The sequence below is a fragment of the Eutrigla gurnardus genome (genome assembly GCF_963514095.1).
Source record: "Eutrigla gurnardus genome assembly, chromosome: 6".
Lineage (NCBI taxonomy): Eukaryota > Metazoa > Chordata > Actinopteri > Perciformes > Triglidae > Eutrigla > Eutrigla gurnardus.
In genome coordinates, this window is record NC_139920.1 from 20167720 (window position 1) to 20190927 (window position 23208).

The following is a 23208-nucleotide window of genomic DNA, read 5'->3' on the forward strand; positions in this document are numbered from 1 at the left end:
AGTGTTGCAGTGTATGTTATGTTCATTAACCTTGTTCCAAGCGAGGAAACGTTTTTGAGGGTGTGGTTTAGTTGTACAGGGGGCATGGTCAAGCGGCCTGAAAGGGTCTAAAGACCAGTTTGTGGTTCAGTCTGCCAGCATGAGGTCTGGATCAGACGGACGACAGATCAGAGTGTCCTGGGTGCCTCCTTTTCTTGGGGTTTGAAGAGACCAAACTAATGATGTAACTAAAAATAATTTACTTAAAGATATGATCAATGACAAATCTGCTAAGATCAAAGAAAGGGTAGATCATATTTATCGTGATTGGCAGGTTAATATTTATGAATCACTTTGAAGGAAACTTCCTGAACATCATTCACGATTACGTATTAATGAGGACGCATCCAGACTTGCTTCTGATATATAAATAATTTATGAACTGAATCCAATATGACAACAACAGAGACAACATTTTTGTGAGGATTACGTTGTTTAAACTTCACCCTACCTCCACCGTGCTTTCGTGCTACACTGGTTAGAGGCTAAAGACACCTCGCCGCTAGGAGGCTATAGAGGCTATAGAGAGGGCGCAACACATACACCAACGATAAAATGTGAACAAAAAACACAAACAAAACACGTTTCAACATGACATGCAAAAAGTATTTTTCCGTTCTGGCCGTTCGTTTCCAGGCATTAGTGAGTCTGATGGAAATGGGGCACAACGCTGGACCTTAATCTTGGTCTTGGTCTTGGTATCGGTTTGGGTCTTGGTCTTGTGGCTGTACAGGCTGTTCTATCAGGGCTGGCCTGAGGCATAAGCGAACTAGGGCTTATGGCGGGGCCCCCAATCGTGTGTTTTTTTTACTTATTAAATAAATGAAACAAGAGACATAAACATCAAAGTATGTACCCAAAGGATGGATAATTCTGATTCAATAGGGCCCCTTTATCATACAAAATGGGTTATGATGCCTGAATGGGCCCCCTCAGATAAATATCATAGGATATGTGATTTGTGATATAATTAATAATTAATACAATTTATAATGGAATATTACCGTGTGACATTTGTGTCAATAATCGTCAAGCGTTTAGCTTAAGCCCCCAAAAGGCTTGGGCCGGCCCTGTGTTCTATCATCAGCTATTCTGACACAAACAGGTGTAAGTGATCAAAAGAATGATGGTCCTATTCCAGTGAGACAGCATGCCGGTACCCGGGTCCTCCTAAATGGAACAGGACTACATTCGCAGTTATTGATCACACCTGTGTTCACCTCTGAACGACGCGTCAAAAAGAAAAAATCAGCAATCTCGGTGGAAGCAAACGTAAAAACCTGCTCCGAGTTCACCAGAAAACAGGAAAAGCAACTGTTTTGGATTTTTAACCAATCGTGTGATACTTTAATGACACGCTTCCTGTGATGGACGGCTAGAGTTCACCTGACAGTGGTGGTCCGAGACCGCCGCCCCTTCATGGGGGACCAGGGAGTGGTGGTTTGGTCCAGACCACAGTTCAGGTCCGGTGTTCACAACCAAACCAAACAAACGGACAGACAGACACAAAACCGCCGTTGGTTTGGTCAGACGCGCCCTGAGTAATTACGTGAAAAACGTTCCCAAAATAATGACTTAATTACTCAACATAATGAGTTAGCGTCGTTATATAATAAGTTAGTAATTCAACAAACTTCTCAAAGTTTGCAAGTTTTTGTTTGGAGGGGGGGCCCTATGTCAAACTACCCACATAGTCGGCTTATAACAAAAAACGGCTCTGATTTAGACATAAATGTTTTTTAATCACATTGGCGTAAATAGGCTTACATTGAATGTGAGAGATACTGTCTGTCTGCTCTCATAATTAACCTTATATTCGTAAAAATATCAATGTGCCAACTAGACATCAGTATTCTTATATTTCAGCTCAACTTCCCGTTTGAATTTAGCCCCGCCCCCTCCTGACGTCACACCACCGATGCTTCAGCGTTGGTCGGACACAAGTCGAATCCCCCTACGTTTCGAGACTCGTCACGTGACACAGAAACTCAGTGACGTAAGATAAGAGGACAGACAGGATCGACCAGATGATGACCGACCGACGCAGGCATCTCTGTCCCTGGTTCAGAGTCAGACCTGGTTTTAGCGAGTCTCTCGTGCGGGTCTGACATGGATCCGAGAGGCCAGGACTGGATGTCGGTTTTACCGGAGGAGCTGTGGGACGTTCCTCTAACGAGCCTGGCCATTCCCGGTAAATACCATACTATAAGTATATTATATTCATCGATAGTTACGAGTTCAGAGTCCTCGATCAGCTGATCGCACATCAATCACTCAATCAATAGACGCACGAGGAAACGAATGCGGAAATGACGTTGTTGGTTGTAACGTGAAGACAGAAAGGAGAAAATATGCACAAAAAAACGTTTTAAAACTACTGTTACGTTCATTTATTCAAATTTGTTATACTCGCGGACGAAACAACAACAACAAAGCGACGCAAGAGCAGAGAAGAGGAAATATACCTTTATGTAAATAATAAACTGTACTTCTATGAAAATAAGTTGAAGGTCATTAAATTAAAAACGAAAATACAGTTAGGTAAAAAGCCCTAGAATTAAAACCAAATAATGAAGATAATCTAATCAATCATAAAATAAGTCATTTTTTTAGGATCGATAATGACATTTTTAAAATAGTTAGGAAATCAGCCCTAGAATTTAAAAAAAAATGTAGATAATCTAATCAATTATAGGATAGATCATTTGTTAGATGAATTAAAATAATTTTAAAACTACAGTAGTACCTAAGCAGAATTTTAATTTATTTAATTATTTAAAATACAATTGTGTAAAATCAATTGAATTTTACAATAAGGGTAGATAATTTAAAACATTTAAAATATAATAAACATTTATCCATTAACATGTTCATTCTCACCCATTCATCCAGGCAGCCATGACGCCATGAGTTACTGTCTGGACATCAACTCCCCTCTGGTCCAGTCTGAGTCCGAGGTCTTCAGGCTCCTGGATGGACTCTTCTACTGTTTCACCCGACCGGCCATTTTTAAATGGGCTACAACTCAGGTAGATCTAACAACACGGAACATTTAATTACCGGTGTCGTGCTGAGAAACCAGGATTACTTTGCGTTGCTCGGCACGATTTCTTTTTCCGTTAGTTGGGACGACATTATGCTACAAAACAAGGTAGCTGTAGATGAAAACCAATGTAAGCTTTAGACTAAAAAAACAACGTTAGCTTTAGACTAAAAAAAACATTAGCTTTAGACTAAAAAAACAACGTTAGCTTTAGACTAAAAAAAACCGTTAGCTTTAGACTAAAAAAACAATGTTAGCTTTACACGGAAAAAAAAACATTAGCTGTAGACAAAAAAACCCCAATTTAATCCAATTTATTTATAGTGTCATATTACAACAGAAGTCATCTCAGGACACTTAACACATTGAGCAGGACTAGAATATCCTCATGATTTTTCAGAGTCAATAGAATTTCAAAGTCCCAACATCACCCAGGGGCAAGAAAAAACTGGCTTAATAGGCTTTTAGGCAGAAATCTCGTGCAGCCCAGGCCCTTGGTTTCCAACTGCATTTGGTGTTGGTAGTAATATAGTAGTAGTAGCATTAACAGTAGTGGTAGTATTAACAGAAGAGATAGAATCAACAGTAGTCCATGGCGGCAGGCACAGCCACGCCGAGATGGATCCATCCCAACCACGTCGCCGTAGACCAAAAATCAGTAGTAGTGAGCAGTCACACAGCGGGCAGGTGGAGCTACAATATAACATTAGCTTTAGACAAAAAAAACCCCCAATAGGATAGCTTTAAACTTCAAAACCAGCGTTATCTTTACAAGATAAAACCAACGTTAGCTTTAGGGGACAAAACCAACGTTACCTTTACGAGACAAAACCAACGTTAGCTTTAGAGGACAAAACCAACGTTAGCTTTACAAGACAAAACCAATGTTAGCTTTAGAGGACAAAACCAACGTTAGCTTTACAAGACAAAACCAATGTTAGCTTTAGAGGACAAAACCAACGTTATCTTTACAAGATAAAACCAACGTTAGCTTTAGAGGACAAAACCAACGTTAGCTTTACAAGACAAAACCAACGTTAGCTTTAGAGGACAAAACCAACTTTGGTTTTAGACAAAAAAAAAAAAAAAAACGTTAGCCCCTATGGGGCTGCGAAGGTATTGCTGTGGTTTAACATTTTGAAGTATTCGGTTGTTTTATGAATTTCTCTTCTCGCAGGATAAAAGCATCGAAGAGCAACTCTCGATGGGGATCCGATATTTCGATCTCCGCATTGCACACAAACCCGATGACTCGTCCAGCGACCTGTACTTCACTCACGTCATATACACACATTTAACGGTGTTGGTGAGTCATCTTATAGGAACACACCTCCCACAAAACTGGCCTGCCTTTAAACGCACCGTTCAAAGTGAAACCTCCGTCCTTCACAGGGAACGCTGTCGTCGGTCGCTGCCTGGCTGACGTCTCACCCGAAGGAGATCGTCATTCTTGCCTGTAGCCATTTCGAAGGAATCGACGAGCGGCTGCATCACTCGTTCATCTTCTCCCTGAAGAAGCTGTTCGGATCCAGACTCTGCCCCCAGGTGGATATGGTTCTGCAGCACAGCGGTGTTTTCTGATGAGACTCTACTCAGTGTGATTGGGGGTCTTAACAGGATATAAACCATTGTTACTACGAACATTTCTTTTTAGGGAAGGTTAAAAGACGCAACAAAGAGGCTCAAAAAACTAAAAAGAGAGACCTAAAAGAGACACACAATGACCAGAAAGAGACAGAAAATTAGCATATAGATGGAAATAGGCTACAAAAAGGGCCCCAAAAAACTCTATAAAGAGACAAAAACAGATCTAGAAGGGAACCAAAATGACCAATAAGAGATGGGAAATGACCAAATTGATTAAAAACAGACAACAAAGAGAAATAGAATTACCAAAAAGAGCTGAAAAACAAACTACAAAGAGAATCAAAACTACGTCTCCTCAACTGTCCTGACCCTGACACTGTCCACAGGGATCCACCCTCACCCTGCGCAGCCTGTGGACATCTGGTCACCAGGTCATCCTGTCCTACGACTCCCAGACTGCAGTGGGGCATCCCGAGCTGTGGCCCCCCATCCCGTACTGGTGGGCCAACCAGGACTCGGCACAGGAGGTGATCAGTTACCTGGACTGGAACAAGGACCTGGGACGTCCAGGTGAGTGAACACTTGGGTTCTGGCGTGTGGCGTTCACTGCAGTACGTAACTACTAGCGCGTGGTGTTCACTGCAGTATGTAACATTCAACGTGTGGCATTCACTGCAGTACGTAACATTCAGCATGTGGCATTCACTGCAGTATGTAACATTCAACGTGTGGCATTCACTGCAGTACGTAACATTCAGCATGTGGCATTCACTGCAGTATGTAACATTCAACGCGTGGTGTTCACTGCAGTATGTAACATTCAACGTGTGGCATTCACTGCAGTATGTAACATTCAACGCGTGGTGTTCACTGCAGTACGTAACATTCAGCATGTGGCGTTCACTGTAGTACGTAACATTCAGCGTGTGGCGTTCACTGCAGTACGTAACATTCAGCATGTGGCGTTCACTGTAGTACGTAACATTCAACGTGTGGTGTTCACTGCAGTACGTAACATTCAGCATGTGGCGTTCACTGCAGTACAGAACATTCAGCATGTGGTGTTCCCTTCAGTACGTAACATTCAGCATGTGGCATTCACTGCACTACGTAACATTCAACGTGTGGTGTTCACTGCACTACGTAACATTCAGCATGTGGTGTTCACTTCAGTATTAAACATTCAGCATGTGGCATTCACTGCACTACGTAGCATTCAACGTGTGGTGTTCACTGCACTACGTAGCATTCAGCATGTGGCGTTTACTGCACTACGTAACTCTCGCCGTCTGTCTTCAGAGGGCTTCTTCGTGTGCGGTCTGAACCTGACGGCAGACCGGTTCTACATCACCACCAACCCGAAGCAGTCCCTGCGGACGCTGACCTTCAAGAACTGGGAGGGTCTGAGGACCTGGCTGGAGGATCAGGTCCCGGGCTCGGACCCACAGAGCCTCAACATCATCGCGGGGGACTTCGTGGGTCCACTTCCCCTCTGCTCTCTGGTCATCGCTCTCAACCAGAAACTGCTACGCAGGAAAATCGTCAGATAGAAAATGTGTTTTTATTTTATTTTTTAATATTTTTGGTACTTCTGTCTGTTTGTTTCTGCTTTAAACATGAAAACGAGTCTCTGTCTTTGTTCTGCACATGCTCAGTAGAGATCTGGTTTGTTTGGGTCAGGTGACACGTGTTGATCCAGTATCTCTGATGTCAGCGTTGCATCAGAACTCCTCTTCCTCACAGGAAGCGTTGCTCTCCATTTCCTATCCGCCAATGAACAGCTTCTTGTAGCGACCGTATGCCGCGGTGCCGATGATGACCTTGACGAGAGCTGAGCCGTCGTCTTCGTTCACTTGCACGTCCTGAACGGTGGCTTCCCGGTACAGCCAGCTGTGGAGGAAGACGCCGTTTACTCACTCTGAGCGTTAAAACGATGCAGTGATGAATAATCAACCTGTCTCACCTCAGCTGAGCTGATCTCAGATCAACGCTGATCTCCAACACGCGTCTCCCCGTCGAGCGTACGATCTCTTCTTCTACGACTCTCCTCAGATCGTCCAGACCACGTTCCTCTAACGCCGACACGGGCAACGCGTCGACCACCGTCACCTGGTAGCTGACAGAGAATCATAGATTATATCATTATTATTATACGTTCATCCATTATTCTGTCAGTTCAGCACATTCCTTAATTTACTAACTTTTCCATCATAAAATATCTTATTCTGTTAAGGTATGTCTTTGTCACTTTATCATTAAACTCATGTTATTATCTTTTTTTTTTTAATGTTTAAGCATTTTGTAACATTTTTAAGAAAACTGCTATGTAAATAAAGTTTATCATGATAACTTATGTTAACAATTTATTGTCATTTAATTATTATTCTGTTCGTTAAAGTCCCAGTCGGCAAGTCCGGCGGATCGAGGGCACTTCCCTCCGCCTCCCCCCTGTGATAGTGGAACGATCCGAGGGGGGAGGGGCTCTGTGTGTGCGCGAACACAGCCCTGCGTGCTGATTGGACAGGATGATCTGGGTGCTATCGATTTTTTGCAAAACAAACAACAGGCTCTAGTGCAGGTAGGGGCGCGCTTTTTTTAAAACCGGATGATTTATGTAGTTCTATCGGAGCATAGTGTAGGCTTCAGTGAATATGATCAAAAAATGTTGCCGACTGGGACTTTAATTATTATTTTGTTATTTTATTATGTAATAAAGTTTTATTTTTTTAATTTTATTTTTTTGTTATTGAATGATCTAATTGTTATTAACAATAATAATTGTTAATAATAATACAATTATTTTATTGTTATTATATTACATTGTTTGTTATTTAATAATAATTATTATTAGTTATTATTATCATTGTTATATTATTGTCATAACTGTTTTATTGTTATTTCATTATATTATTATTTATTATTATTATCATTGTCATTACATTTTTATGGTTATTTAATTATGTAATTATTATTGTCATTAAAATGTTTTTTTAATTATTAGTTATATATTATCATCCTCATTATCATCTTCTGGGTTCCTGTCTCTTACTTGTCGACGAGGTCGATCTTGTTGTGGACTTCGATCATGGAGCTCAGCAACCGGTCGGGGATTTGCAGGTTCTTCAGGACGCTCAGGACGTTGGCCTTCTGATTGGCTGTCTCCGGATGACTGATGTCTCTGACGTGGACCAGCAGATCCTGTGATAGCGAGACAAACACGCTTCAGCGACCCCATCAGAACTCTGGATCAAGACTCTGACATCACGGCGAGCATCGGGAACCCACCGAGTGTTTGATGTCCTCTAGCGTGGCGGAGAAGGAGTCGATGAGCTGGTGGGGCAGCTGGGACAGGAAGCCGATTGTGTCCACGTACAGGACGGTCATGTGACTGGGCAGCTGCCCGGCGTGGACGGTGACGTCCAGCGTGGCGAACAGCTGGTTTCTTGGTTGGAGAGTGCTGTCGCCAGTCAGCGCTTTGATCAGCGTGGTTTTCCCTGGACGGAGAGATAGGAACAACAGAAATCGAAGTCGCCATCGCCAAAAGCGGTTTAAACGTGAAGCGTTCCGGCGTCTCACCAGAGTTGGTGTATCCCAACACGGAGACGGCGGCGAACTCCTTGTGTTTACGCTGAGAGCGCAGCAGGTGTCTCTTCCGCCGCAGTTTCTCCAGCGCTGAGCGGATCTTCATCTCCCGCTCCTTCAGCAGCCGCTGCTGGACCTCCATCAGGGTCTCGCCTACACGGACCAATCACAGAGCAACACCAATCACAGAGCAGAACCAATAACGGAGCAACACCAATCACAGAGCAGGACCAATCACAGAGCAACACCAATCATAGAGCAGGACCAATAACGGAGCAGGACCAATCACAGAGCAGGACCAATCACAGAGCAGCACCAATCACAGAGCAGGAACAATCACAGAGCAGGACCAATCACAGAGCAACACCAATCACAGAGCAACACCAATCACAGAGCTGAACCAATCACAGAGCAGGACCAATCACACTGTGTGTGTGTGTGTGTGTGTCTGTGTGCGAGCTTGCTGTGGTCCCTTACCTGAACCCCCGATGTATCTGGACCCCCCTCCCTGCTGGTCCAGGTTTGCCATTTCGTTTTTCAGACGAGATCTGCCAACGCCACAAGAAGACGTTTTTAAAACCCCAGTGGCTGATGGGAAATAAAGACGATAGGAGGACAATAAGAGAGGTCCGTTACCTCAACAGGGGGATCTCTGCCAGAGAGATCTGTAACTTGGCCTCTTTGGTTCTGGCGTTGCAGCGGAAGATGTGCAGGACCACCGAGTACCTGTCAAAGACCTTAACCCCCCAGGCCTCCTCGAACTCCCTCTGTGTGGACGGCAAGATGGCCCCAAGCAAAAAACACAAATGTATGAACACAAAAAATAACAATGTGGAAAATATGTTAAGAGTTAAATATGTGCAGGGCGTCACCTCGGACAACGGAGACAGACGCTCCACGTTCACAAACACGGCAGTGATTCCTGCCGTCTGTCTGATTCTCTCTACGGGACAGAAGAAGAAAACGGGAGTCACATTCAGGGACCAACCATTTTATTTCTTTCTTTAAAAGAGCAACAGGCAACTTTGCACTGTCATACAGCAACTTTACACTGTTAACTCTTTCATACAGAAAATTAACATTATTAATATTAATAGAGCAACTTTATACTGATAATACTGTCATGCAGCAACTTTACACTGTTATAGAGCAACTTAACATTATTAATACATTCATGGTATCTACACATTTTTGAAATACAAATTTAATGACTTTTAAGACCTTTTTAAGACCTCTAAAATGAAAATTTAATACCAATACCGTTGCAAAAAAAATCGAGACAATACACTATATACTGTTCATTATGAGTTGTATTCAGTTTGAATAACGAATAGTAACGTTCTTAACAACTGTCATTTTACCAAAAACAAAACTTATGGTATAACAATGACAGAAAACAACAAAATAACTTAAATATAGTGCAAAATATAGTGCAAACACTATACATATGAATTGAATGATTTCTTTTTTTTACAAAGGTCTGATTAATTGCTCGAACAGTGGCTGTGTTTTTTATTGAATGTGACGCAATTCCGCACTTTTCTTTTCGATGTCATTATCTATGACAAGCATCTCCTCCTTCTTCTCCTTTGCTCGGCCCGCCGAACCGCAGAATTGAATTCCGGAGATGGAGAAACACTCTCCTTCTACGTTTAAATGCGGGGGGCGGGCCAAACCACACACGGCCGGAACGAGTAATACGGAGTTTACCATCGTCACTTCCGCCCCGCCCACACACCGCCATTGGATACTCTGATTCGCTAGCACACCGCCAATCAGAGTATCCAATGGCTCAGACGTCCAACGGCCCACCTCCTCAGACTTCGCATGCTCAGTCTGATCAGACAACGTCCGCGCGGCTCCGAAAGCTTCCGACGCAGCTGTACACACCAAACATATGTGTTCCCGATCTCGTCCGAGCCTCTCCAAACGCTTCAGACGTCCAACGGTTGGGCCGGTGTGTTCCTGCCTTAATAGACTGTAGCCCCAGCATGCTATCGGTGTGACCAATCGGACATTGTAGTTTGTAAAATAGAACATAAAGCTGAACAAATATACACCCGCTCATTAATTCTGCCCCCGATTAAATTTAATGCCGCCAACCCAATAATTCCAGACTTTTTAAGAAATTTAAGACCTTGATTATCGAAAATTAAATTTAATGACTTTTAAGACTTTTCAAGATCCGCGGCAACCCTGAATACATTCATAGTAAAACTTTACACTGTTAATTCTTTCATAGAGCAACTTTACATTAATAATACTTTCATAGAACAACTTTATACTGTTAATACTGTCATACAGCAACGTTATTTATACTTTCATAGAGCAACTTTATACTGTTAATACGGTCAAACAGCAACTTTACACTGTTAATACTTTCATAGAACAACTTTATACTGTTAATACTGTCATACAGCAACGTTATTTATACTTTCATAGAGCAACTTTATACTGTTAATACTGTCATACAGCAACGTTATTTATACTTTCATAGAGCAACTTTATACTGTTAATACGGTCAAACAGCAACTTTACACTGTTAACACTTTCATAGAGCAACTTTTCACTGTTAATACTGTCATACAGCAACTTTACATACTGTTAATACTGTCATACAGCAACTTTACACTGGTAATACAGCCAAACAAACATACAGTCAACTAAACTTGAGAAACATTTTCATGAACATTCTGGAAGGTTTATAGAATCTGGACAAAATGTAAACAAACAAACTATCTAAAAAATAAGGCAACGTTATATATAATTATTATTATGATTTTAATTTTGTTGTTATTATTATGCTTTTTAAATTATGTATAAATGCTGTGCTGTATAATGTATTCCAATTTCGATTTCAATAAAAATTTGAATGAAAAATAAATAAATAAATAAAGCAACATGCTGGAGGTTTGTGTCAACTAGATCTCACCTGTTAGAGACTGGAAGTTGCCTTTGCCGAATATCTTCTTCTTCTCTGGTGTCTTGGTGGACATGATGATCTTGTCCCCCACCGTCCAGCCGTCCAGAGTGTTGACCAATCCCACGGCCTCGTCCATCATCAGCTCAGCTGCTCAGACAGCAGCAGCATCATCATCATCATCATCATCATCAGCATCATTATCATCATCATCATCATCATCATCATCATCATCACCACCATCATCAGCATCATCACCACGTGATGAAGGTTCGTGACGTACCGCTGGTCAGATGCTGTTTCCGGCTTCCCCACTTCACATCCGGGTGGACGATGAAGACCCGGTGCTGCTGCTGACCCTCTCCGAGACCTGCAGGGACCTGAAGCCGAAACAGCTCCTCCACCTCGCTGTCATCGATCTCCTCCTCCTCCTGCTCCTCGTGCGGTCCGCTGACGTCATCCATGTCCTTCCTCCTGCAGACAGACAGAGCAAACGTCCTGAGCTGTGAGGGGGGCGCAGCAGCAGCCGGACCACACGGAGGACCCTGGAGGATCCTGCAGGCCGCAGTTCTCAGACCGCTGCATGAACCGGGTCTCTGAAAGACCGGAATCCACCGCAGAATCCTCTGCAGCGCTGTCATGTTGACATCGTTCTGCTTCCGGGGACGGAAGACTCTTCTTCTTCTTCTCCTTTCTGAATGAAGGGTCGCCAACCAAGCCTGTGGAGCGAACACCGCCACCTGCTGGTGTGTTGCTGTACCGCCACCAGAACAGGACCCAGACCAGCACGCTGGTTCCTGGACCGCAGCGGAGTCAACTGTCAAGTACAGACAGTTCTCTACGCAAGGAGTACAAAAACGTGTGTAGAAGTACTCTGAACTACACTCAAAGAATGAATCTGTCATCATATTAAAAATAATAAAAATGATCAATAATTCCGCTCAAAACAAATAAAAAATAAAGTAACAAGCCTGTTTTGAAAATATGAGGAGTATTCCATCCATCCATCCATCCATCCATCCATCGTCTACCGCTTATCCTGTATTCAGGGTCACGGGGGGCTGGACACGATCCCAGCTGTCATTGGGCGAAGGCAGGGTACACCTGGACAGGACGCCAGTCTATCACAGGGCCAACATGTAGAGACAGACAACCATTCACGCTCACATTCACACCTACGGGCAATTTAGAGTCACCAATTAACCTACGGTATCCCCATCCTGCATGTCTTTGGACTGTGGGAGGAAGCCGGAGAACCCGGAGAGAACCCACACTTACACGAGGAGAACATTCAAACTCCACACAGAAGAAATCGAACCCCCGACCCTCTCAGGGTTGCCAACTCTCACGCTCCTGGCGTGACACTCACGCTTTCATGATCAGTCTCATGCTGTCACGGCAAGCGTGAGTGTCACGCCAGGAACGTGAGAGTTGGCAACCCTGCCCTCTTGCTGTGAGGCGACAGTGCTACCCACTACACCACCGTGCAGATGTGAGGAGTAGAAAGTACAAATATTATTTTTAACGTGTTGTCAGAAAAATAAATACTGGAGTAAAACTACAGATACTGAAGCTTCTACTCTTAATACTATGTCCAAATACTTTGTTACCTCCCACGTCTGAATGTGAGGACAAAAATATTTTCCTGAGCAAAAAAACCCCAAAACATTGTGATTTTATCAGATTTAGATTATTTAGATTCGGACAGTAAACTTTTTCTGTATCCAGCGTAGCATTAAAGAAAGACAGAATTAGCTAGCCGACGTTACGCTACTTAGCTGACTAGCCGCTCATTAGCTAACTAGCTGACAATCCGCTAGTTAGCCGGCTAGCTGCTCGTTAGCTATAGCCGACTATCCACTAGTTCGCTAAGCTAGATATCTAATATATAATGTTGTAAGAGGGATGATGAAGCAGTTATTAGGTAAGTGTTGTCTCTGCTTCCTAGTTATGACTCCACTGAATCATGTTTGTTAACTTAAGTGAAGTGGTCCCGCTAAAACGGTATCTATGGCAACGGTACACATAAAAATGGCCGCCGCTCGGACCTTCCTGCAACGTTTTGACCGAAGACGCGTCTACTGCTCATTCACCATGGCTGCTATGTTACACCGTTCTCTCGTGTCAGTTTATTTGTTCGTTGTAACTATTTGTTTGTCTGGCGGGTGCCATAATGACGTCATGGGGGCGTGGCCCACCTGAGAACGGGTTCGACGGGTCTGGCGGATCTGGTCATGGACAACATGGCTCCCAGCAGGATTATGTGTTCTGGTGGACCCGCATAGGGCTGAGGTCCGTGGACTTAAATCTGAGTATGGTTCAACGGTTAGTCATTTAGCTCACACAGGTGAGACAGGCAGAGTGAGAGACAGACAGACAGGTAACACGCAACAAGCCGCAACATGACCCACGGTGACTTCATTCGGAGGGAAGCAAGGTGTTCCGGGTTTGATCCGGAGCTGGCAGAGGACGCGAACTGAAGTCTGACGGGGATTATAACCACCTCCGTGATCCGGTTTACAGAGTAAAAGCGTCTTTATTGAACGGTTTTCACGTGTCCCTCCGCGAGCGGGCGATGCCGGCGGCTCCACGGCGCTCAGGAGTCCCGACAGGAGTCCTGATCCTCTTCCTGCGTCTCTGCGCCAGTCTGGGTAAAGGAACTCTGTCGGGTCATGTCTGGTCCCTGGGGGGGGGGGGCGTAGTGCAGTACTAGTATTCAGAGAGGTTACTGTAGTACAAGTACTAGTATTCAGAGGTTACTGCAGTATAATTACAAGCATTCAGAGAGGTTATTACTAGTATTCAGGTTGTGGAAATACTCTCTGGAATACTGTTACCACACCTTAAAACTACTGTTACAGTAAAAGTACTCACACTACACTACAAAACTACTCTGTAAAAGTAAAAAATACCAAACTGTAAAAGTACTACCTTGCAGGATAATTACTAACACTAATCTAGTTTTATGACTGAAAAGCAGATTTATTACAATTAATTCAATTCATTGAGACATTCTGGACTTTGAAACATCTTTTTAATGGATCAAACATCACAGACTGTACTTTCCTAAATAAGGTCACATGGTGGTCAACAGGAAGGGGCGGGGCATCTAAACATACAAGATATACAAAAATAACAGCAGAAATACTAGGGGATCAGAATATAGCCAGAAATCCTAACTTAGTTTGTAAATATTTATATAGGGTTCACAGATTCAGGGTTTTAATAGTTTTTTTGTTTTTAGAATTTAAAATTAACTGATGTATTGTTTGAAATAACTAATTTTTGACAAATTAAAAATAGTGGTTTATGAATTGAAAATTTAGCTTTATGTATATTACATTTTTCAAGTAATAGTATCACATGTATAATATAGTATGGGTTTTATTTGGTAGAGGAATAAAAAAACAACAACAAACAATACTTCGTCCACAGAGGAGGAGTGTGTCCTCGGCATCGTCGGTCTCCCGGTCTCGCTGCCCTGCATTCAGCCTCAGCTGCTGACCTCGGTGAACTTCTCCCTGGAGTGGCGGCGAGGCGAGGAGGTGGTGCTCCGGTCCGCATGGAAGGACGATGGCGACGTGGAGGAATGGAGTGTCAACAGGGCGACCACGCCCACTGACGCCACGCTGACTGGAAATGTGTCGCTGCAGCTGCCGGTGGTCGAGGCGACGGAGGTTAGAACCCACTACAGTCTGTTCATCATCACCGGGGGCAACCGGAGTGCCGAGCTGTGCACGGCGTGCCTCAGGACGGCAGGTCAGTGCCAAACACACAGGAAGTCATCAGACCAGTTTCAACAGGAACTTACTCCCGTCTTTACAGCCAGGTTCAGCTTCCCGCTGCTGCAGCGGGACCAGGACCAGGACCAGGTCCATCCGGGCGGCGAGACCTCCTTCCTATGTCACTCCAGCGGCGGTTTCCCTGAACCGGTGGTCCACTGGCTCATCAACCACACAGAGCCGCCCCCCGAAGGCTCAGTGAGGACTCTGGCGGTGGCGCTCCCAGACTCCCAACTGTATAATGTCACCAGCCACCTGAAGGTCAAAGTGTCCAGAGATGCCAGCGTGTCCTGCGTCATAGAGAACCCAGCGATGAACGAAACCCTGATGGCCACAAACTGTGAGTAAAGGATTCAGTGGTTAGGGCCTCAAACGCACCGCACAGGGCCTCTAACGCACACTTAAGGCCTCAAACGCACCGCTTATGGCCTAAACACATCGCTGGTCCACTGATCTCTGGTTCCTGTTGCAGTCGAGATGAAGGGAAGCCCGGTGAGGAGCCGAGCCGCGCAGGCCATGTGGATCTTCAGCAAGGCTCTCTGTGTTGTGATCGGCGTCATGGTGCTGGTGGGCGTCGTCTACCAGATCCACCTGGACCGGATCAGTAAGAGGAAGAAGCACGAGTTCCAGAAGCAACTCCTCAACAGAGGTACAAATACTGTGAAAGTACTAATACCACATTGTAAGAATATTCTGTGCCAGTAAAATTACTAATACCTCAGTGTAAAAGTACTGTTACAGTAAAAATACTAATAATACTATAAAAGTACTATGTGCCAGTAAAAGTACTAATACCACACTGTAAAAGTACTTGATCCAGTAGAAGTACTAATACCACAAAGTAAAAGTAATCTGTTACAGTCAGATGTTCTTTCAGTAAAAGCAGTTTGTTGACACATTTATCATATAGTTTCAAACTGCTCTGTTAGAAGACGTTTCCATGGAAACGTAAGGAGAGTTTAGGTTACGTGAACGTAACTTAGTAGGAGACAGAGTTGCATTGTGTTTTATTCAGCGACTCACAGCTGGAGAAACCAAACATCTGTCAGGGAAGTAAATGTCTCCTGAACCGTGTTGATCTTGAACGCCTCCTCTGAGCGAAACCTTTGCTGTCACTCAGGACATAAGAGGAGGAGTCCGGACCAGGACCAGGACAAGGACCGGGACCTGGAGGCCATTAAGCTGGACCCCAAGGAGACCAACGTGTGAAACAGGAAATGCAGCACCGATCTGTAAATATGTGTTTGTGCTGCGTTCAACATCCAAACCAGAGCTGGTTTTAAACCACGTCGATGTAAATAATAAAACACTCCACTTCCTGTCTCTTCTACGTTTAATGGATGCTCCCGTTCTCTTTGTGGCATCTAAGGCTTTAATAAAAAAAGATGCTTAAACAAAATAAATACATGCAGCTGTTTTATTTACATTCTTACCATCTGAAAATATGAACATTTACATTTTAAATCTCTGGTGACATAATAAAGACAATCTCTTATAATAAAAATACAACCTTGGTGCATTTTGTCAAGAAGGTTTCATTTCCACTAATATGAAGTGATGATTTTTTTCATTGTTAATTAATCTGCAGATTAATTTCTCGATTAAATCGATCAGTTATTTGGTTTCAGTGTTTCCAAAAGACCAAGACGACATCACATTTCTTATAATATACAAGCCACTGTAGCAGCACCCTTACTGGATTTGGATCTGCTGCTAACAAAATGATTGACAAGCGACCTGTCAATCATCAGGTAAGCCCCGCCCCCTAAAGCATCCCCTGCTTATTTTCTCATAGACATCTCTACAATCAGAGAGGAGTCGCCCCCTGGTGGCCAGCAGAGATAATGCAACTTTAAGGACCTTCACCTTCACTTTTCAGGACTGAAAGTTACAATTTAAGTGTTTACTTCATTCATCAAGCTAAAATAATGTTTCTCAAATGTGGACAACCTACATTCAAACTAATTATTCATCAGTTTGAGTTTTTTTTTTTTTTTTTTATAATTTCCAGCTTCTTAAAAGTGAATATTATCTGGTTTAATTTCTCCTCCTGGACACATATGAATATCTGTGAGGACCTCGCTCGGGTTTTTAGGAAACACGAAGACAAAACAACTAATTATTGGTAAATTAGATGCAGAAACAGGATAATGATGATAACACGGTAGAAAAACATCATCACGTTTCTGTATTCCAGCTGCAGACGTCACAAAAACTCTCCTGAGACGAGAGCGTCTCCGTCTCTTCTCCACAGTTCAGTGTGGTTCTAGAGACTGGTACCTCCTCTCTGGAGGTCACATGTTCATCTGGCTTCTCCCTGCACAGAGGTCACTGCGTAGAGGTCGTCTCGCCGCTGAGCTGTGATCGGGATCTGCTGCCGGACGTCGGCCAGGTACTGCAGGTCTGGGATCAGAGGACAGTGGGTAAGTACAGAAACCACAATCCAGTACTTCAGATTACTTAGGTTCCAGTAACAGGACAGAGTTTCCTCGACACCCATCCACTGGTGATTCAACTTCACACAATCTTTAACATGATCCCGTGAAGGAAACTATCAGTTAGAACTGATCCTCATTTTTCAACGTGAAGTTTACAGGAAGTGATGTCACGTAGCCCCTGTGTGTTCCATCTGTATCAGACTCTATTTTAAAAAATTGCCTTTTATACGCTCGATTGATCGTCATCAACCAGCTTTAAGAGAGCTGTGTGGAGGGCAGGGGCAGAAATGCACCTCTTAGGGCCAGAATTAACTAATATCGGTTCACTTTATCAATCGTCCTGTCATGTTTGTATAATTAACTATTTTACATTTAGCAGAGAAATGAGCTGCAGTGATTTATAGAAATGTAGGTCGTCCACTCACCGACGTCGGCATAGATCACGGCCTCCTCCGGTCCGGCCTTAGAGATCACCTCCCCCCTGCAACCACGGCAACAATCACAACGTCAGAGAAACAGGAAATCAAAACAGTATGTTTTGATTTCAGACTTGTAGTATTTGTACTTTAACTGTCGTGTTTCTGTAAATCTAAAGGACAGATTAATACCACGGGTTCACCACGCTGCTGTGACCCCAGGCCACGTATGAAGATGCCTCGTCTCTGGCTGGTGACGCCGTCGCCACGTACACCTGGTTGTCCAGCGCCCTGCAGGGAAACGCATCACATGGTACAGGTCACATGGTGCAGATCACATGGTACAGATCACATGATACAGCAGGAAACGGTTTAAAACAGTGGTTTAAATAAGATCCTTTATTAGTCCCATGGCAACAAATATATAATTATGTATGTATTTTATATATTTAAAAAAATATGAAGCAACAGTAAAGATGACGCTGTGGTGACTTTTATGAAATATTTTTTCGAGTTACTTTTGACATTTATTTAAAGCTACTTTATTTTGAAAAGACTATATTTTAAATGTGTATTTTCTAGTTTATTTCCTCCAGAGCTCCTGGTGGTTCTGGACTCTGACCTGCCCCTCTGGAGCAGCTCCCAGTGAGCCGGACCTGTGGTCATGTTGAAGGCCCCGGGGTAGACCAGCAGCTGGCAGCCTGAGGACATGAGAACCGGGTCAACGTTCTGTTGGCACAGTGACGAATAAAAAAGAAGAAGAAAAAAAAGTCACGCCCCAAATCGACCGTTTACCTTTCCGGCTGTAGAGCTGCGCGAGCTCGGCGAACCTGATGTCGTAGCAGATGCCCACGCCCACTTTACAGAACGCTGTCGGGGAGCGAAGGGGGCAGTCAGACGCTGGCGGTTGTCATGGACACAAACGGTGGTTCGGGAGGTTGATGTCACTTACGTGTGTCGAATGTGGACAGAGCGCCGCCAGGACTCAGAGTCTCTGACTCCTGGAAGCGGATCTTTCCCGGAACGTCAATGTCAAAGAGGTGGATCTAGGAGAGGAGAAGCATTTTCAAAGCCCCGCTGATGTCACATCTGTGATGTCATCACGTAAATAAACCTGCATACCTTCCTGTGTTTGAGAATCAGCTCTCCGTCGGGCCCAAACACCGTGCAGCTGTTGTACAGCTTCCCAGCATCCTCCTCGGGGATGGATCCTGGCGAACACAACGGGTCACATGGTCACTTCCTCCACTGTCCAATCAAAAATCAGCATGACATCATCTCATTAATTAATGACCGATTATCTGCTGGTAGGAATGTGACTAATTACTCATTTAAAAGCTAGCTAGTTAGCTAGCGAGCTAATTCCACCATGTTTTAATGCTACAGTTACCGTCCATTAAAACACACCACCATGAACTGCCGGGCTCGGTCTACATTTAACGTGGAGCTGTTCTTAAATTACGTCCATGCTAACCGTTACCCTTTCAATTAGCTTTCAAGAATCACTAACGCTAATCGCAAGCATGCTAGCTTTGTTATCATTATGGTTAACTTAGTGCTGTAAAGGTCAGGTACGGAAGAAAAATAAACAGTTATACTCTTACAATTATTTGCGAATTCGACTAGCAACACTAGCAATTAGCACTAAGGCTAGCTCTGTGAACGCTAGCGATAAGCATAAGCAAATTACAGGTTAATTGAAAGGTTAACTCAAATAATTTGCAGCTGAATGCTTCAACAACAGCATGAAGATATGCTGGTTTTCAGCTGTTTGGGTTAAATACTACCATTCCTCTATGGACCCTGGTATGCTGGTTCATGCAGCCAAAGAGGCTTCCTCACCCCCCACCAGGTAGACCTGGTTCTCCTTGGCCATCTCCGACAGCACCTGGGTGGACTCTCCCGGGATCCTCTCGGCGTACTTGGAGAAGAAGCTGGTCCCGTACGGAGAGTTGAAGCATTCCTTAATGACAGGAGACAGGAATGAGATTCAGCTGAACTCCATACTAGAAAACCTGCATTACGCCACAAAGTGTGGTATTAGCGGTATTGTGGCGTATTGAGGGGATCTACTTCCCGTGATCGTGGCGGGATCTCTGGGTAAAAATAACGTCACAGAGTTGTAACGTTAACTTACACGATTTCATCAGACAAATATTCACCGAAGTGCTATTTTTAAATGAGTAGAATTTTACTCATGGTATTATTTTATTTATTGATTTACCGGGAGCAACAAGTAGCAACACAGAGTAGCATAGCCTAGCTTGTTAGCCAGTAACCAGGGTTCGTTCCCGCCTCGGATCCATTAGGCGGTGTCGTCACTACCAAGACAGGGAAGGCCGGAGCCGCCCACTTTGAGCTTCAGAAACCTACGCCCCCCCTCCGCCCTTCTCACCGGCAGCAGCACCACTTGGCCTCCTTGGCCCGAGGCCTCCTTCACCAGCCGCCGGGCTCGGCTCAGGTTGTCCGCCTTGATGCTCGTCACCTGCAGCTGGACCACAGCCAGCCTGAACTCTGGGGAGACACAAGAGACAGTCACGTTACAGTTAAAAAAACAAAACAAAAAAGCCCCCCCCCCCCCCAAAAAAAAAAAAAAAAAAAAATATATATATATATATATATATATATATGAAAGAATAAATAGAATTCTCATAAATCAACATGAATAAATATGAAATGTGTGAAAAGGATGAAAACTAGATCCTCCTTCATTACCTAACTAACTTCATTACTTAACTAACTTCATGTCTCAGATCAGCTCTTATGACCGGAAGCTTTTTTTTTTTTTTTTTTAAAGTCAACCGAGCTCAATGACGGTAAAGTCTGGTTCTTTGACGTTCAAGTGCTCATTTACCCACAAATCGTAGCGTTGTGACGTTAAACACGGGGTTTCCGGGGAAATAAGTTAAATAAAATGGAAAACAGGACCACTTGCGAACGGAGCGATCCGCAAAAGAGGATCAGCAACACGTTTTTTTTCGTTTAATTTAACGTTTTCTTTTGGCCGTAGCGGCCAGCCTCCAGTCCGCATTTGTGGGCACGAGCCTTCCACCGGAACCGGCTGGGGAAAGCTCACAAACATGGTTACGGAGTCAACTTGCTCGTTAGCAGTTGTTACCGAGGAGACAATCGGCCGCGTTGATCGCGTGCACACATTTTCGGGTACGAGCTTTCCAACGGTACCAGTCTGTCCGACCTTCGGTTCCTGAGATACACCTGGCGGACCACCAGACCCTTTGCTTCGGCCTAACAACGGTGTGAACGCTGAGGTAACGTTCCGCTGTGACGTCAGCCGGGTTTAATCTGCAGATTGGTCCGCCGCTACTTTTTAATCAACAGAGACGAAGTTACTTACTGGACATCGCTTTGGTTATCGCGGACATGGACGCGCAGCTCCGAGGAGACGGACGGAGCAGAAGACAAGACAGGACAAGTGCATCCGGACCGTTTGGTTTTCAAAATAAGAACCTATAGTTAGGGTGACGTCAGGGGAGGCGTAGTAAAACAAAACACAGCGACGCAAAACAACGGCGATGGATGTCTGCAGATGCTCATTAATTATTGCTCTATTTTAAAAGTCACACTTAAGACAGTGATAGAGCTTATGTAAAGTCCATGACTTTTATTGTGAAGTTTGGAGGGGGCGGGACTTTTTCTGCGTTCAATAACATACTTTGACAATGCGAGAAATAAGCTTCAGCCAAAATCTCACTCTGAACCAAGTTAAAAACTTGAGAGCCCTGGATCATTCTGAATGTGCTGATTATTCACACTACATGGAATTGTCATTTTTAATGTTTGTACCGGATATTGTCTAAAAAATATATGCCAAATGTTTTGTTTTTTTTAAATGTAATTTATTAAAAATCCAGTAATTTTATCGTCTGATAAACAAAATATGACTTACTTAATAAGTCCTCAGTAACTTAATCAAAACCCCGTCCACTTGTAACTTACCTTATTCTTAAATGTTATAAAACACAGCAGGTAGAAATTACACATTATGCAGAATGGCTCTATCAAAGTGTATTTATAGAATATTATAATCTGTTTTTATCACTCATAAATACATGAATACTCACAATACTCCCACTCCATACTAATGTGTATTAATAATTATAAGTTCTTGTGTCAAATGAAAGAACAATATTTCCTTTTCTGAAATGTTGTGGAGTATAAGTACATCTTAAATAGAGTACTTGAGTAAATGTACACAGTTACATTCTATTTGAGGTTCTCATTTTAATACACAACAGTAATTTTTTGCTACTTTCCAACACAGGAAACAGTTTAATGCTCTGTTAACGCTGTTGTATTATAACTAAACCTATTTTAATGAATAATTGACATACTCATCACATAATGAAAATCAGGATTCTTCCACAGCTGCAGTCGAGTAATCTCCATTTATTAAAAACAGAGACGCTTAGAAAATAATAGCAGTACAGTAAGGTGCAAATTACACTTGTAGACATGTTGCGTTTTCGACTAGTGGCAACATCACCGCCGGATGTCACCAGATGACATCACGACCCCCCCTCGAGGATGTTCCAGTCAATACTGAGGAAATATCACTGAAGTTTAGCCCGACGCCGGGTTACACAGGAACGGAGCGGAGAAAGACCAGATTTAGGCTATACGGCGGCGTATTGCGGTCATTCTAAGGGATTAACAAATTAAAATAAAAGAGTGAGGATGGAGACGGGGAACGGAGGAAGAAGACAAATGTGACAAAATATATCTGATATTCTCTGAGGCTAATCTTTAATCATCTCTGAGATTTTAAACTCATAAATCATATATTAGTATTTATTTATGTAAATAATTTCCTTGCTCAGATGCCATCCTTTTCATCACAAAACATTTCCCAGGTTTTTCACTTATAACATTTTGACTTTAATCAGAGAATTTCTTTTTTTCTCAGAAATTTCTGATTATAATCCAATTTTTAATGCTGAGATTTTTTCACATTTACAATTTATCTGGTAAATTCTGAGGATTTTCTCGGAAATTACGCCTCCCTCCCCAGCTCCGTCATTTTTAATCTTTAACCTTTGACCGTAACACGGCGTCGTAAATTTATCAGTCTTCAATTCAAGTTTTAGTTTTTGAGCCGACATCCAAAATATGCTGTTTGTTATCACGTTTCTCTCCTTCAACGTGAAAATAAAGATGAGATAACCAGAACCTGAAAGGTGCTGCGTCATATTAAACCTACATGACTCGACTTCAACGCAGAGTTCAGCGAGAACAATGCGACAAGTTTTAAATTAGAGAAGCAGCAAACATACTGCGATGTGTTGCCACTGTCACACATCATCATCATCGGCATGAGGTTGAAAGGCAACAGTGGAAGCTAAAGCTGCTCGGTGTGCACTCGACTACCACAAACTCCAAAACA

The 23208-nt window shown here is 43.3% G+C and overlaps 4 protein-coding genes across 5 annotated transcripts; 2 read left to right on the forward strand and 2 right to left on the reverse strand.

Moving 5' to 3' along the window:
• The first annotated feature begins 1967 nt into the window (after nucleotides 1-1967).
• plcxd1.2 (phospholipase C, X domain containing 1, tandem duplicate 2) lies at nucleotides 1968-6224 on the forward strand. Its single transcript, XM_084011477.1, has 6 exons — nucleotides 1968-2230; nucleotides 2932-3068; nucleotides 4260-4388; nucleotides 4475-4627; nucleotides 5056-5239; nucleotides 5969-6224. Exons 1-6 carry the CDS (start codon nucleotides 2149-2151, stop codon nucleotides 6217-6219), a joined length of 936 nt encoding a protein of 311 aa, XP_083867603.1. The 5' UTR covers nucleotides 1968-2148; the 3' UTR covers nucleotides 6220-6224.
• An 18-nt stretch (nucleotides 6225-6242) lies between these two features.
• On the reverse strand, nucleotides 6243-12084 carry gtpbp6 (GTP binding protein 6 (putative)). Its single transcript, XM_084011476.1, has 10 exons — nucleotides 11455-12084; nucleotides 11184-11321; nucleotides 9124-9194; nucleotides 8888-9018; nucleotides 8729-8799; nucleotides 8246-8404; nucleotides 7955-8163; nucleotides 7719-7867; nucleotides 6633-6785; nucleotides 6243-6559 (listed from the first exon to the last, which is right to left on the reverse strand). Exons 1-10 carry the CDS (start codon nucleotides 12077-12079, stop codon nucleotides 6433-6435), a joined length of 1833 nt encoding a protein of 610 aa, XP_083867602.1. The 5' UTR covers nucleotides 12080-12084; the 3' UTR covers nucleotides 6243-6432.
• Nucleotides 12085-13361: 1277 nt separating this feature from the next.
• On the forward strand, nucleotides 13362-16940 carry LOC311014712 (ICOS ligand-like). The gene is made up of 5 exons (XM_084011478.1): nucleotides 13362-13822; nucleotides 14607-14930; nucleotides 14997-15293; nucleotides 15426-15602; nucleotides 16074-16940. Exons 1-5 carry the CDS (start codon nucleotides 13747-13749, stop codon nucleotides 16160-16162), a joined length of 963 nt encoding a protein of 320 aa, XP_083867604.1. The 5' UTR covers nucleotides 13362-13746; the 3' UTR covers nucleotides 16163-16940.
• Nucleotides 16357-21246, reverse strand: nit2 (nitrilase family, member 2). Of its 2 annotated transcripts, XR_014597289.1 has the most exons (11): nucleotides 21163-21246; nucleotides 20203-20321; nucleotides 19650-19770; nucleotides 18930-19018; nucleotides 18760-18853; nucleotides 18603-18677; nucleotides 18430-18508; nucleotides 18000-18098; nucleotides 17817-17872; nucleotides 17062-17356; nucleotides 16357-17031 (listed from the first exon to the last, which is right to left on the reverse strand). XR_014597289.1 is itself a non-coding variant. In XM_084011479.1 (10 exons), the coding sequence occupies exons 1-10, from the start codon at nucleotides 21188-21190 to the stop codon at nucleotides 17256-17258; spliced, it is 861 nt and encodes a 286-aa protein (XP_083867605.1). In that variant the 5' UTR covers nucleotides 21191-21246; the 3' UTR covers nucleotides 16357-17255. The 2 variants fall into 2 exon arrangements, 1 of the variants encoding a protein (XP_083867605.1); XM_084011479.1 differs by having other exon boundaries at nucleotides 16357-17356.
• Between the last annotated feature and the right edge of the window lie 1962 nt (nucleotides 21247-23208).

Coding starts and splice junctions, on each gene's coding strand:
- plcxd1.2 (XM_084011477.1), top strand. CDS start 2,149: ATGGATCCGAGAGGCCAGGACTGGATGTCGGTTTTACCGGAGGAGCTG. Junction 3,069..4,259: donor TTAAATGGGCTACAACTCAG/GTAGATCTAACA, acceptor CTCTTCTCGCAG/GATAAAAGCATCGAAGAGCA. Junction 4,628..5,055: donor GATCCAGACTCTGCCCCCAG/GTGGATATGGTT, acceptor CACTGTCCACAG/GGATCCACCCTCACCCTGCG.
- gtpbp6 (XM_084011476.1), bottom strand. CDS start 12,079: ATGATGACAGATTCATTCTTTGAGTGTAGTTCAGAGTACTTCTACACA. Junction 9,195..11,183: donor CAACTTCCAGTCTCTAACAG/GTGAGATCTAGT, acceptor TCTGTCCCGTAG/AGAGAATCAGACAGACGGCA. Junction 6,560..6,632: donor CTGAGATCAGCTCAGCTGAG/GTGAGACAGGTT, acceptor CTTCCTCCACAG/CTGGCTGTACCGGGAAGCCA.
- LOC311014712 (XM_084011478.1), top strand. CDS start 13,747: ATGCCGGCGGCTCCACGGCGCTCAGGAGTCCCGACAGGAGTCCTGATC. Junction 13,823..14,606: donor GCGTCTCTGCGCCAGTCTGG/GTAAAGGAACTC, acceptor CTTCGTCCACAG/AGGAGGAGTGTGTCCTCGGC. Junction 14,931..14,996: donor GGCGTGCCTCAGGACGGCAG/GTCAGTGCCAAA, acceptor CCGTCTTTACAG/CCAGGTTCAGCTTCCCGCTG.
- nit2 (XM_084011479.1), bottom strand. CDS start 21,190: ATGTCCGCGATAACCAAAGCGATGTCCA. Junction 20,322..21,162: donor GATAACCAAAGCGATGTCCA/GTAAGTAACTTC, acceptor GTGTCTCCCCAG/AGTTCAGGCTGGCTGTGGTC. Junction 17,873..17,999: donor AGCAGCGTGGTGAACCCGTG/GTATTAATCTGT, acceptor CCGTGGTTGCAG/GGGGGAGGTGATCTCTAAGG.